The 14881-nt window shown below is 40.8% G+C and overlaps 1 protein-coding gene and 1 long non-coding RNA gene across 6 annotated transcripts; one reads left to right on the forward strand and one right to left on the reverse strand.

The window, feature by feature from the left end:
* The first annotated feature begins 5 nt into the window (after window positions 1-5).
* Window positions 6-14588, forward strand: LOC135351776 (CCR4-NOT transcription complex subunit 3-like). Of its 5 annotated transcripts, XM_064550868.1 has the most exons (15): window positions 28-187; window positions 294-395; window positions 506-588; window positions 3033-3206; window positions 4224-4397; window positions 6053-7728; window positions 9083-9187; window positions 9256-9309; window positions 9394-9806; window positions 10051-10313; window positions 10641-10838; window positions 12063-12276; window positions 12588-12720; window positions 13999-14124; window positions 14302-14588. In XM_064550868.1, exons 11-14 carry the CDS (start codon window positions 10661-10663, stop codon window positions 14074-14076), a joined length of 603 nt encoding a protein of 200 aa, XP_064406938.1. In that variant the 5' UTR covers window positions 28-187; window positions 294-395; window positions 506-588; window positions 3033-3206; window positions 4224-4397; window positions 6053-7728; window positions 9083-9187; window positions 9256-9309; window positions 9394-9806; window positions 10051-10313; window positions 10641-10660; the 3' UTR covers window positions 14077-14124; window positions 14302-14588. The 5 variants fall into 5 exon arrangements, with proteins under 5 accessions (XP_064406937.1, XP_064406941.1, XP_064406940.1 ...); XM_064550867.1 differs by lacking the exons at window positions 13999-14124; window positions 14302-14588 and having other exon boundaries at window positions 6-187; window positions 10644-10838; window positions 12084-12276; window positions 12550-12690; XM_064550871.1 differs by lacking the exons at window positions 13999-14124; window positions 14302-14588 and having other exon boundaries at window positions 22-187; window positions 12550-12690.
* LOC135351780 (uncharacterized) lies at window positions 11304-11645 on the reverse strand. Its single transcript, XR_010399507.1, has 3 exons — window positions 11556-11645; window positions 11435-11503; window positions 11304-11377 (listed from the first exon to the last, which is right to left on the reverse strand). It is a non-coding gene; the product is annotated as an uncharacterized LOC135351780 (long non-coding RNA).
* Window positions 14589-14881: the final 293 nt, after the last annotated feature.

A 14881-nucleotide genomic window follows, 5' to 3' on the forward strand; every position in this document is an offset into this window, starting at 1 on the left:
TCTATAATTATGACAGTTAAAATCACATTTTGTAATTATAAGGGGTTGAGGTTGATCTTCAAGTTTTGACCACCGACTGACTGTATACCTCTACTCTTCATTTGTGAAGAATGAAATGTCTGCATCTGCTACATGTGTGCCTGGTTGCAGTTGGACTGCTTGTTATGTGCAGCTCTGCTCAGGATAGGTAGGTAATGTGTAAAATAGAAGATTCTGCTAGTAACATGTAGGCAGTAGGTAGCTACTCACTATATAGGCTAGGCGTTCCAGATTTACTCTAACTCGTTTTGCAGGATGTGTACATCGACTGAAACGTTTTTAGAATCTTACAGTGAGCCTGAAGTATATTCTTACCGTTGCGGTTGGTGGAAGTGGCGTCGTTGTCATGCAACAAGGCGAGTATAAAATAATTGATGACAGTGCAATCTCCATGTAGAGCATAAGACATCATGCCTGACCAGATTATAGCTATATACAGTCTTATATGCAGTCTCTGTTTATACAGGTATATAACTAAGCATAGAACAGCGGAACGGCACATCCCACATTGCTGTAATGAATACACTGGTACTCATCCAAACTGCATTAGTAAGTCATTATGTATAATTATTATACATACTGTATACCGGGTTTCAAATGCAAGACTCTTTTGCTTGCGAATTACGAGTTTTTGCAAGATCACAAACAAAATAATACTTGCAAAAGAGAGAGCATGCGTATCACCATGATGAACCCAACCATGGCTTGTACCCAATGTCATTCGCTACGCGTTTGAAACCTGATATGTATTTATTTACCATGTTTACTAGAATGTTTTGCTAGTATCAAACATATGCGAACTTTGATCAATTTTCAACAATAAAATTGCAAAATCGAATTAGTACTTACTCAGTAAACAAGTTTGGCTACATGCTCTTCTGAAAAGGCTGCAATGGCATTCCAAGTAAGCAAAACTAGGCATAACCTGAGAACGAAGCGTTATTTTGCAAATCCACAAATTAAAATCCATGACTAGAAGCCTACAGAAACTCTTACTTACACTTCATTGATCCTTGTGCAGCTGTAGCAGTCTACACACACACACACAAACAGATACACACACACACAAACACACTACCGTATACCTCGCTTGGGCGCATGCGCACCGGCATAATTATAAACACCAGAAGAATTGTACACAGTATAGAGTATAGTTACATGTGTATATAGTGCTGTGCATGTCCTAGCAAATTAGTAGGGGACACAGTTCAAGTTCTCTAGCTCTAGTCTTGAGTCTAAGAAAAGAAAAGAAAATGTAAATAAGAAAGAATCGTATAGAGTATAGTTACATGTATGTATAGTGCAGCGATGTGCATGTCCTAGCAAATTAGTGATATGTCCAACCAATATGTTACTTGGTCTGACAAATGGCCTAGCAATTTTGAAAAGTTATTTTGTACACTATTAAGTCACATTCAAGCTTTGTCCACACACTACTATTAATTGGTGCATGGTCGTCAACAGGCTTGCGTACAAGGCCATCACATGACATAATTATCTTAACATAATCTGCTACCACTGCATTCTTGAATATGAATACTTTTAAGCTGGCTTCAAATTGACCATGCAAGAAAACGACTAAGTCAGTTAGATGAGATAAAATGCTACTGATAAAAAGAGGGGGTGGAAACAAGGCCAAATAAGGGACGCCTTTGTTAACAGGAGCATATAAGTAGATGGAGTGTCATAGTATTGCGAAAGCAATATTGTCTACCATATTTTCACAGATTGCATTTTCAGTTCACTGTTTAGCTCACTAACTGGTATTAAATCCTGCTCAAGTTGTGAGTTATTTATAACGTTTCTAATACTCGCAAGTGGTTTTAAAGAGATTCATTGCATTTTCCAATAATCTGCGGAGTAACAAACTTTTGCGATTTTACTCTCATTCGCAGAAATTAATACTCACGAAAATTGTCAAGGTAACTAATTTCCTTGTTTGTAATGTGCTCTGTACGTACGCGGCTGATAACGCGGTTGATCTATTTAATGTTGGATTATGGCAATGTTTTGTACATGCAGGACGATATTATCATTTCCGCGTATAATAAGACGCTCCATCTACTCATGTGCTCCTGGTATACTTTTGAGCATGCACAAAACCTCAACTTGACATTGACACTAGCCAGGCATCTAAACCTATTTAGGTTCTTAATCCCTAGGAACACGAATGATGAGTATCGTTACTTAGCTGGCTTGGATTCTTAGAGGTCATAGGTCAAATGACCTTTGGGTGGGGTTTCTCCTTAAGAGATTTCACGTTCTTTCAGATAGGGTATATACAGTGGCTAAAATACACTACCTTCGTGAAGGTACCTTTTTCAGAATTAAGGGCGCGACAAGCAACTAGTCAATTTTATAATTTACCGGATGAGGTACGACATGTGTGGTGCAATTCTAATTGCTAATTGACCATTATCACTCACTAGCCTGTCTCCACGCCCACTACGGCTCCTTAATAATTGCTTACATGGTCAATGCTGTGTTTATTGGTAATCGAAATAGCTAATGGGTATGTGTAGTGTAGTAGACCGTTGCAGTTTCTTCAGAATCGTGCGTAGCAAAAGTTGTTTGCTTTCTACTAGTCTTCGTAGTTGGGTCTGAACTACTGTGCTATCAGCTGCAAGAGTGAATAAAAGCTACACTATGATAAGAAGCAGCAGCCATGGACTTTGAACTTACAGCGTCCCTTTTTAGTAGCAATCATGGTCGATCTTTTTGCATCATTCATTCCACATGCATTATTCACCAGTGAAAGCTGCGGCATCAGTTCCCACTATGCTTATTATAAGAGTATTCTTGGTAATCGAGACATAGTTATGGCCTTACTGACACCACTAGCCTTCCTGTACGTACGTGGTCAAATATTTGCTTCTCAGAACTTTTGTTACTAAGCAACTTATTATACTGCCAAATATCAATATTAGTAGCGGTAGGTATATATACGTATAGTGAATGTGTGGCTCAAAGCTCAAACCATTTAATTCCTACAGAAATACAGTGTCCTAGTCTACGATCTTCTGTAAATGGCAAAGTGGCTGTGAGCTCGCGTTACCTCAATGGATTTGGTACATACAGCTGTGACTATGGATACAAGCTGGTCGGGTCATCATCAGTGAAGTGTAAACGTGATCAGACGTGGTCCGGAACGGCTCCATCTTGTCAACGTAAGTGGACCTATACAGTAGACTCTCCCCCCCCATGAGACAGTGCAGCTTGGCCGGAATAGCGAGGTTGCCACATTTCAGAAAATAGCCACAGCTAAAAACGACCCTACCTCAAATCTAATCACTAATTTTGTGGTTCCGTGAACTTCTGTCTCGAGGATAATTAATCAGTGTAATTCAATTTTATCTGCCAAACCACACCCAAAACATCATTTTCAGGCGTAATAAATGTATAAAATTACCTAGTTTGAGGCAGCCAGAACTGGCCAGTTTACGGAATAAAGAGTGGCTGCATTTCTGGACGAGTTTTGTGCAATCCGTTCCAAACCAAATCGAGGTGCCCATACTTTCAGAGAGCCGGAACAGCGAGAGTCTATACTGTAGCAATATAATCATTAATGTGTTGCGTGCAGTCATACGTAAGTAGACCTAATTACATGTAGCTGTATATATATATGTGTTGCAGTCACATGTCTAGCCTTGTCCCTACACCCACTTCTGCTCCTATTGATGCTTGGTCGTCCAACAGACCTGTGTAGAAGCTTAGCCATCACATGACATGTCTTAACAATAATTATGTGGAAATAATAGATGTAGCTTGCTACCGCTGAATTCGTGGAAACAGTCGCACTAGTTAATCGAATGGACAGTTGACTAAAATATTTATTTACTACAAAATTAATTTTACAGTATGATTATATACATATTGATAAACCTTCTTAATTAACTATTATTAAATCCAGATAATTTTCTGGGAAATTTTAATAGCAGACACTTTTACATCTATAGCAAGGTAAACTCAGCAGCTGCCATTGAACATGAGTTCTGCTTTATAATGGCGCACACTGAAATTTGCCTTATTAGACACACTCTCCAATTATAAGCGCTCATACCCACTTAATATGCGCCCACAGTACCTAATACTTTATATATCGTTATGCAGTTATAATAATTATATGTGTTCTGATTGGTATATAATCAAGACTCATAGTGAACTCCACTGACACCGTCCTACAGGAGTACGGTGTCCTAGTCTACGATCTCCTGGCAATGGCAACGTGGCTGTGAACAAGTACTACCTCGATGGAACTGGTACATACAGCTGTCACTATGGATTCAGGCTGGACGGGTCATCATCAGTGAGGTGTAAAAGTGATCAAACATGGTCCGGAACGGCTCCATCTTGTCAACGTAAGTAGACCTATACAGTAGACTCTCCCCCCATGAGACAGTGCAGCTTGGCCGGAATAGCAAGGTGGCCGCATTTAAGAAATAGCCGCAGCTAAAAAACGACTCTACCTCAAATCTAATCACTAATTTTGTACTTGAGGATAATTAATCAGTGTAATTCAATTTTATCTGCCAAACCATAACGTCATTTTCGGGCGTAATAAACGTATAAAATTACCTAGTTTGGGGCAGCCAGAACTGGCCGGGTTTACGGAATAACGAGTGGCTGTATTTCTGAACGAGTTTTGTGCAGTAAACATCTAGCTAGCTAGCTAGCAATCCGTGCTAAACCAAATCGAGGTGGCCGTACTTTCAGAGAGCCGGAATAGCGAGATCTATACTGTAGCTATATAATGTGTTGCAGGGTGTCATACAGGATTTTGAAGTAGAGGGAAATAAGAAAAGTAACCAGAAAATGTTGCTAAAAAAGGTCAACTGTTATTTCAATACGTAAGTAGACCTGATATACATGTAGCTGTATATATAATATATGTGTTACAGTCACATGTCTAGCCTTGTCCCCACTCTTACTTCTAATGCTTGGTCGTCCAACAGACCTGCGTAGAAGCTTAGCCATCACATGACATGTCTTAATAAAAGCCTTCAATATGTGTGCATGTAGCTTGCTATCGCTAAATTCGTGAAAACAGTCGCACTAGTTAATCGAATGGACAGTTGACTCAAGATTCACTACAAAATTAATTTTTCAATATAATTATGATAATTAAACTTTCTTAAGTAACTATTATTAAATCCAGACAATTTTTCTTTATTATGCCTCGGTGCGCATGCGCAAGCGAGGTATACGGTAGTGTGTTTGTGTGTCTGTGTGTGTGTCTGTCTGTCTGTCTGTGTAGACTGCTACAGCTGCTCAAGGATGAATCAAGTGCAAGTAAGAGTTTCTATAGGCTTCTAGTCATGTTTACTTGGATTTTAATTCGTGGATTTGCAAAATAATGCTTTGTTCTCAAGTTATGCCTAGTTTTGCTTACTTGGAATGCCATTGCAGCCTTTTCAGAAGAGCACGTAGCCAAACTTGTTTACCGAGTGTTACTACTCTACTTAGTAGTTAGCTCTGCACTAGAACGCTAGCTATTGGTAGCTGCAAGAGTGCGGAAGAGAGCTGCAAGGCTCTGTTGATGGCAGCCATTAACTTTAGACTTGAACTTTTGGCATCGATCGTTTTTACCAACAATCATGGTCGATCATTACCCACTCTTTGAGTTTGCATGCAGCAAAAGCAAAAATGTTCATCAGTATAAAAGCTATTAGTAGCTTCATGTTATGTAGCTTTGGCATCTCCACCGAGGCATCAGCACCTGTGGTGCTTTCATTCTAATATAGCAGACACTTTTTACATCTATAGCAAGGTAAACTCAGCAGCTGCATAAAGAGCCATTGAGCACGAGTTCTGCATTTCATTGTTTTGTAAATGGCGCACACTTATTAAACGCACTCTCCAATTATAAGCGCTCATATCCCACTTAATATGCGCCTACAGTACCCGTTTTTAATAGTAAAATAATTAGAAGGTAATAATACCGTTATGCAGTTATAATAATCATACGTGTTCTGACTGGTATATAATCAAGAATTCCACTGACACCGTCCTACAGGAATACGGTGTCCTAGTCTATGATCTCCTGGCAATGGGCAACGTAGCTGTGAACAAGTATTACCTCGATGGAATTGGTACATACAGCTGTCACTATGGATACAGGCTGGTCCGGTCATCATTAGTGAGGTGTAGAAGTGATCAGACGTAGTCTGGAATGGCTCCATCTTGTCGACGTAAGTATACATTAGAATATTGTGATGTGTTGCATGCAGTCATACGTAAGTAGACCTGATAGCTGTATATGTGTGCAGTCAGAGGAGGATAGTCAGGGTCAAAAGATTTTTAGCCTTATCCCCACACCCACTCATGCTATATTGATATTGATGCTTGGTCGTCCAACAGGCCTGCATTGAAGGCCATCACGTAATAAATTATTCATAATTATGTGGATATAACAAGGTAGGGCTGGATACGTACTTTAAGCAGTTGCACTCGTCAATCGAATGGACAGTGAACTCAAAGATTTATAACAGAGGAGGTTGGACAGTATTACGTGCACCTATACACACATGCCATTATAGCCTGGAATTCAATTAAACTTACCTCCAACTAAGTACATATAGTGCACGCAGTGCAGTGATGGCTGTTTTAGATCTACTCATCACACAAGAACCTATAATCATTTAAGCACATCATTCCTCGTTAATTTTACTTGGCTACAAATTTGTAATGGTTAAGTAATATTCAGTAAAAATGCAAGTGCAATACATCATGTGAGTTAGTTAAAGTTACTGAGTTTGTGTGGGTCCAACTGATGCATAAAAATGTTCAGTCAGAGCAACACCTTGCCCCAAGAATTTGCGAGGTGATAATTCCACAGGGTGTTTGTGAAACTGTGTTCTAAGTGTTTTCTTGCTCCGAGTGGTCAGAGTGATGTGTCCAGTAGACCCATCATTTCTCTTTGAGGGGGGGAAGCTAGGTTGGGTTCTTTTGCAGCAATTCTGAAATCCGTAAGATCACTGTCTACAAAAAAAGTGCATGTGTCACAGCCAGATCTACATGTATAGTCATATTTATATCTATTTTAACATAAGTAAAGGAACCCCCATCGTTGCATCCTCGGGTTCTACCAGTGGGTCATCTAGGGTGTCAGTTAGTGTACCCTTAAAGTTGGCGATCACCCCTACGACAGGAAGACCCAATTCTCTAGGTAGCAGTAGCACGAGGACGTCTATAGTGTGTCATCCCCAAATGGCAGTAATCAAAAAGGAGGGTCCAATAGCAAGCAAGCCCAACCTCCACCGGGCCCTGCCTATTCTGCAGCAGGTAAGTGTTTGAACACAGGTATATATATACCTGTATTCTGAACACATACATTACGTTTGGACACTCTCTTTTATGAAGTGCTGTTTAGCGTCGTCTGCACTTGTGCTTCGTTTTGAACATGGAGACGGCTAAACAGAATGTGTATAACATATGCATGGTTTTTGTACATCAATAAAATGTATGTGTCACAACCACTTGTTGTATTGGCAGAGCCTGTGTAGAGCTTGTGTGTAATTGACCAATGTCTTGTTTTTCTCGACTCGATACATGGGGCATGTAAACTCTTCACCCACCACTTTGACGTCTGCACTGCCCTCTGACACAACCAGCAGTAGCACTACTCCAGCCGAGGAGGACAGTGGTAGTGGTCAGTCAGCGGCGGGAGAGGGCTCTCAACATCAGCGTCTGGTGAGCATGTACCGGTACATGTATGTATAGTAGTCACCTAATGAATAGCGAGTATATTTGGGGATCGAATGTTAGCTAGTTGACGATTATTATGAATAGGACAAGCATTGCATGAAAAAAGTTGTAACAACAGCAAAACCACAAAAAACATCATTTTCTCATTCTTTTCCTCCCACTCTTCAGTTAATGAACTATAGCTCTACAAAACAATAGTGATATAAATACACAAAAGGACGGAGTCATTAATTTTTTTTACGCACTGGCTCTCTTTGGTGCACAACTTGCACATGGTACATGGTAAAATAATGTAATGTCCAGCAAAAAAAAGAACTTTGACCTCAAATAATGGCTGACATCAGCAATAATGACTTAATTGAGGAGATGAGCAAAACTGAGGAGGGAGGTTGATCTGAAACAAGTATGCAACTAACAGTGGCCTAAGCTAACTTTAATGTAAAATTCATTATAGAAACTACTATATATCGCTCTAGTACTTTTTGAGCGAAAGCATAACATGGCGAGAGGCATTAGCAAGCGCACGCTTGCAACACTCGTTACCCTAGTTCCTGTGCATAACTTACAGCTGCCGCATTCTCAAAGCCTTGCTCCAGCCGGATTGCAGCACCCTTCATTCTAATTTCCTTTTAAGTTGCAATTCCCGATTGACATAAATGTACACTATCGTAGAAACTGGACTGCATGTCTTTATTTTAAGCACATGCTCAGCTGCAGGTATTTTGCCCTTGAATTGAAGCGTTTCTGATGCCTTGGTGGAGGAGCCAAAGCTTTATGCTTACAGTACTAGTAAAATACACACATGTACAATTACAATTTACATTTATGCCTCTGCATTTGTACACAAATGACATGCATAAAGAGCACAGAATGGTGAAAAAGAGTGGGAAATGATTAACTATGATTGTTGCTAAAAAGGATGTCGAAACTTGATGGCTGCAATGAACAGTGTGGCCTTGCATCTTTTTTCTCACTCTTGCAGCTACCAATAGATCCAAGAAAACGTGACTAGAAGCCCATGCCTCATAGAAAGTCTTATTTGCAATTGATTTATCATTGAGCAGCTGTAACACGCTACACACTACAGTATACCTTGCTTGCGCATGCACACATCGAGGCATAATTATGCGAAGGATATAAGAGAATTGATTCAGCTATATATAGAGTAAGCTAGCTTGTACTTTCTACGGCACTGTTGTAAACTGTCAGTAGCATTATTACTAACTGTTTACAACACTTCTCTAGTTTTAAGAACATTGTTTAGCAACCACTTCTCATACAGTGTTTTCCCTGGTACAGGGTCATCAAATTAACATATAAATATCCGGTTGTACTGTAGGTTCCCAAACATCCCACCGCTCTGAGCACAGTCGGTCCAGCAGTGCCTCATCATTCTCTGCCTCTCTCTCGCAAGACTCCCAGTCATTGACTCATACCAGCTCCAGTAAGTGCTGTAAATTGTCACAATAATCTGGTAGTCAATATATGCTCCTCACCATCTGGTCTCTCCAGGTATAGCAGATACACACAGTGGAGCATCCAGTAACAGCGGGGGAGCACATTCAAGTAAGTTGTTCTTTTGGGCTTTACAAAAACACTTGGTCTCTGACTTAACTGTTCACATTCATTGCATGGTTTTACATTGTGCAGCCCCTGTGTCAGAACCAAGCCCCCTAGTAGTGGACACTGGTGTGCGGCCTCCCTCCTCTACCCATTCCTCGGTCGGAGCTCTCTCTCCCCTCATCTCCACCACAATCACACAACCAACCCCTCATAGAACGCCCTCTCAACCTCCAACAACCGCACAGCCCTCCACTACGTCACATCAAGATGCATTTGTGGTCACGCTCTCTCGCCAATGCCACTGGCACCTGTTGGTAGTGGTGTGGAGTTAGCAGAAAATCCTATGGTCGCTGCTCAAAGTCCTGGCTTTAATCAGTTTCCATCAGGAGGTTCAAATCTCCCAGTGTGGATGGCAGCGGGTGATGACGGTCTGGAGGTAGTTCCAGGAAGTTTAGGAGCAGCCTTCGGCAATGGACTATTTTCGTCTTCTACTAGCACAGGTGGGTAATAATACTAGTGACAATAAGAGCATACATGTATGATGTTCATGTACATGTATGATGTTCATGTACATGTATGTGGTGGTTTTGCTCTAACTAGACACGGCACAAAGCTGTCCGTCCCTTGGTTATCTGTACATTGTATCTGTTCGTTGGTTTTTAGATATTCATGTGCTGTATGTTTGTTTAGGTGAATACCCAGCATTGTACGTACATTTGTTCAAGGGTCTACTTGTGTATTCAGGTCTCTCACCGACACTACCTGTCAACTCGCCTCCTCTGTCCTGTAATTCTCCTCTGGTTCAGTCTGCCGCCTTCCCCTCACAACCTCCCATCTCCAACTCCCCTCTCACTTCTGCCTTCCCCTCGCAGCCCACCCCCCTCACAGGAGCACTCCCCACTACCTTCACAGTGGCACAGCCAACTTTCGCTAACTTTACAGGAGTTCTACCAACACACCCCACTTCCTTTGCAGGGCTCACATCAGCAGCCTTCATGTCGCCAGAGGTATGTTGTTTGTTGCACACATGTGGTTGATTCTGATGTCTCTGGTTGATAGTACACATTCCCTGCAATGTTGAGTACACAGCTGCTATTTATGCATTGTGTGTTCAATCAAATTTGACAATGGATAAGATCAAGAGTGCATGAATCCTGATAAGATTCTTAGAACTTTAAACCATTATTGTTTAAACCTGCCCCCACAGTTCTACTGCTGTAGACCACTCCACTACAAGTTTATAGAGTCAATTTCTGTTGTTACGTGACTTAGTGTTTAACATACATGTACATGTATGCATGCACGTGCTGTATATATAGCAACCCTTCCTACAGCAGACTGCTCTGCCGTCTCTATGGGTGAGCGGGATGCAGGGCCTGGTGTCGTGGGTCAGCTCTCCTCACTTAAGTCCATAGCAGCCCAGGTAGTAGCCTCATCTGGCACACCAGTCACTAGCAGTAGAGGAAGTGGTTTGGAAGCAGTGATGGGCCTCGAGAGTAGGCCTGGGGAACAGAGCTCAGAACAAATGCGACGTGAGTGTAAAACTGATAAGTTACATGTATACCATGATGTGTTAAAATATCAATATCAATTGAAAACCTCCGTATACTCTCCCATACACCGGTGTCTGGCGGATCCGGATAACAACGGAATGTACCCAATGTGGCTATCTTAATTAGTGTATATTAGATTGAACCTTCGTGCAGTTGTGTATGTTCTCTCAAGGGCTCATAGAAATGCCCTTGGGAACAAATCCAATACACCCTAGCTGGCCATGGTACAACTATTACTGTACATGTACAATAACTATGTATTGAATTGTTTTGTTATCATTGTAAGAATGATTGTATTGCTTATTAATTTTGTTTTTAGTAATTCCATTGTAAATGTGTACTACACTTCCACCTGCTTTAGTAATGGCTGCAATCTCTCTTGTTGTTTACAGTACTAGGGTGACACAAGGTGTCATGGGGCGAGCGTGTTAGCAGTACAGGTGGTTCACATCTATGTGTTGTGAATACCTATGCCTGTCAGTCTTGTTCCAAGCGTGCCTGTCTGGCCTCAGGAGTCTCTGTAGAAAAAATACACTGGCTTATCATCATGAACGCCACTTGTCAGTGGCACTTACCCGAGGCTCTGCTGGTTTGAGTTGAAGCAGCCATTTGCTGTAGGCGTGCCTGTCTGGCCTCAGGAGTATCTGTAATGAAAATTACACTGGTTTATATCACCTGTACGCCGCCTGTACTTACCTGAAGCTCTGCTGGTTTGGGTGGAAGCAGCCATTTGCTGTAGGCGTGCCTGCCTGGCCTCAGGAGTCTCTGTGTCCCGTCTCAGTTGCTGGGATGCTCTATTGGCATCCAGTGCAATGGTTACCTTGAATCTTGAGTGCCCTGTGCTTTTCTCTGCGTTTGGCTAGCCTGACTTCTTTCTCTTCAGCTGTTTCTTGGGCTCTTGCTTGTCTCTCTCGATCCCTCCTTATTTGAAGTCTTTCTTGTTTGCATTCGTTGTCAGGATTCATTTTATGCAACTTTTCTTATGCCTCCAGTTGTGCAAAATACACGAGGAATACACGAAATTGGTAAGGGCCGCGTGTCTAAAAACCGGCTATCAGGCCGTACGTACCACACATACATACATACATACAGAGAAATTTTATACCGTCGTCACTACGTTAGGGCTCGCTACGCTCGCCCCAATTAATTTTGTTTTTAGAGTAATTCCATTTTAAATTTGTACTACACTTCCACCTGCTTTAGTAATGGCTGCAATCTCTCCAGCTCTGTTAGAGTCTTTCAGCAGTCGTGCTTCGGAGGAGACATCGGCAGGTCGCACAGATACCCAGATCATGCCTCTGCTAGGAGTTATGCCCCTGGGTCCAGTGCAGCTGACTCAAGAGAGGCTTTATCAGCTCAAAATGTTGGAGACTGCGTACAAGCACCTCCCACATCAGTCGGATTCAGAAAGAGTGAGGTAAGGGGGTGTGTGTTTGTGCAAGTGAAGTATTTGAGATCTATACCAACCTAGTTGAACGGTACAGTAAAACTTGTCTATAGCGGTCACCCTTGGACAAACCAACGATGGCTGTAATGAGGTCATTAACTTGACTGTACTATAGAGGGTGGCCTGCTTATAGGATGAAGAATTTACAGTTGACTTTACTTTACTTTCAGTCCACGTTCTTTCTGTCTGCATCGTGTATTTTGTGATAATCTTACAGGCGTACATTTACTTGCTTTTTTTCAGCTGATGTTTTACGTAGCACTTTGTGCACATACATTCAGACCGTATTTGCAAAGAACACCGTATCCCACCCCGTTCTATCACCATCAGCACCCTCCATCTCACTTTGACTCATTCGAGTTCTTCCAGAGACTATCTATAGACTCGCTCTTCTTCGTATTCTACTATATGGAGGTATAGTTTTGTGTATACTGTTTAAGAATGTGTACTCTGCTTGCAATGTTTAAATTATTGAGTTCAGACTGGTATACAATTACATACGATACCTAAAATATTGACTTCTTGAGGTGTGTTAGAGAGCTTTTAATGTATTGGCCATGGTCCCAACCGATTGCATGTAATCCATTGAATTTGATTTGTTGAACACTTTCATAATAACGTTCTACATGTACATTGATTTGTAGTCGCTGTGGATCATTATCACTACAGTGCCTTTAGCCTATAGAATAAATAAATGCTATTTGTTGCGTGTTGGTACATGAATGTAAATATTTTGGGATTAGAACATTTCTAAGAAAATATGATGATACCATTGTGTTGGTGAACAAATTATCTAAAACGTATCCAAAAAGATTTCCATGGCAACCAAAGGTGGTGGGTATGTGGTGGTTTATATAACACCAGCATTTTTCTATAGTGGACAATCGCTTAGCAATAGAAAAGACCAATTGTTTTCGGCTAAGGCATGGAACTTTGGCACAGCATTCCTGAATAGTTAACCTAACATATGCATGGTTACGTATAGCTTACATAAATACACATACTGGTTAATACTCAATTATAGGGTATTTTGGGTGCCTTTTCGCTTAGCGATGGAACTCAAACAAATTTGTCCGCTACGGTCTAATTGTTTTTGCACATTAATTATTTCTATCTTTTGATATAAAAAAGTTGTCCAAAAATACTTCAGTTCCGGAGATATTTCATGTTATGATGCAGTGTTTGCCCACGCAGTAATTAGTAATAAATCAAGCTGTCCTGACTCGGCATTTTATATGCTAGATATTGCATGCTCTTTTCCATCAAAAAATTATCTGGGAAAGTGGCATGGCGGCTCGAAAAAAACAATTAACAGTCATTGAGTTGGCTTTGTACAAGTAGAAGAAAGATAGCCGACCAGTCCTCTAAGTATATCATAGACTGCTAGTAGGTCACTGTTTAGTTCTTATTTGAGTCTGCTATTTGCCAATTGAAATTGGCTATGACCACAAGACCTTTGTGGTAAGTTTTATCATCTAGTTAGCGTACAAATAGCTAGCAAGCACTGTATTAGTTACTTATGAGTAGTGCAGGCACATAAAAGAATAGAAACAATATCTCCCTTCTTACAAAACCAAGAAATTAAACTCTAAAGTAATTCATAAGCAAACACTGCATCATAACCTTAAAATGCTTTGGTTCATAACCTTAAAATGCTTTGGTTTCTAGCTTTAATTGTGTTTAATTTGCTAGGGGACTAAGGCCCAGTACTTCGCAGCAAAAGCTCTCAAAAAATTATCTTGGAGATTTCACACAAAATATATGATGTAGTTTCAGAGACTTGAGGAGCCTAAAGCCATCACTGATGACTATGAAATGGTAAGGGAGCTCATACAACTCTCACCACAAGTAGACATAGTGGCTAGTTGGCAGATGTTGCAGCCACTAAGCATCATACCACATGTTTTTCTGTATGCACCAGTGCAACTCGTGAGTAAAACATTATTCTTGATAGCAAATAATTATTGTGACTCTTCAATGTCTTTTTCCTTCCAGGGTACATATATTTACTTTGACTTTGAGAAATGGAGTCAGAGAAAAAAAGAAGGATTCACATTTGAGTACAGATTCCTTGAAGACAAGGACCTCCCCTGAATCATGATTAATCCATCTTTTTTTATGTTGTCTCGTGCATGTCTGTTGTCTACTGAAAAAACTTGTACTGAGGAATCAGTACGTAAAATGAACAAACATATATAAAATCTCATTTTCATTGCTGATCAGCAGTGCCTGTGGTGGTTCAAAACTTTGTGTTGTATTGACTGTTGGTTGCATGCCTTGAACTTGTCCCCAACGTTGCCTGTAAGCTGCTCATTAAATTCAGTGGTATATAAAGTGCAAGCTCACAGGGAGGATTTCAAGTTGGTTGGCAAAAATTAAAAGTTGGAGTGTGGCCACCCATGACCACAATGTATGTTTTATTATAATGCAATAGTGGCCATGGTTAACCAGTTGTGCATTCAACTTTTGTTCAGTTCACAATCTAATTGAATTTGCATGTTGTGTAGATAAAACTGGCCACCCATGACCACAATGTACGGTTTGTTATAATGCAATAGTGGTCATGTGGTTGTGC

Source organism: Halichondria panicea, chromosome 17 (assembly GCF_963675165.1).
Source record: "Halichondria panicea chromosome 17, odHalPani1.1, whole genome shotgun sequence".
NCBI classification, from domain to species: Eukaryota; Metazoa; Porifera; class Demospongiae; order Suberitida; family Halichondriidae; genus Halichondria; species Halichondria panicea.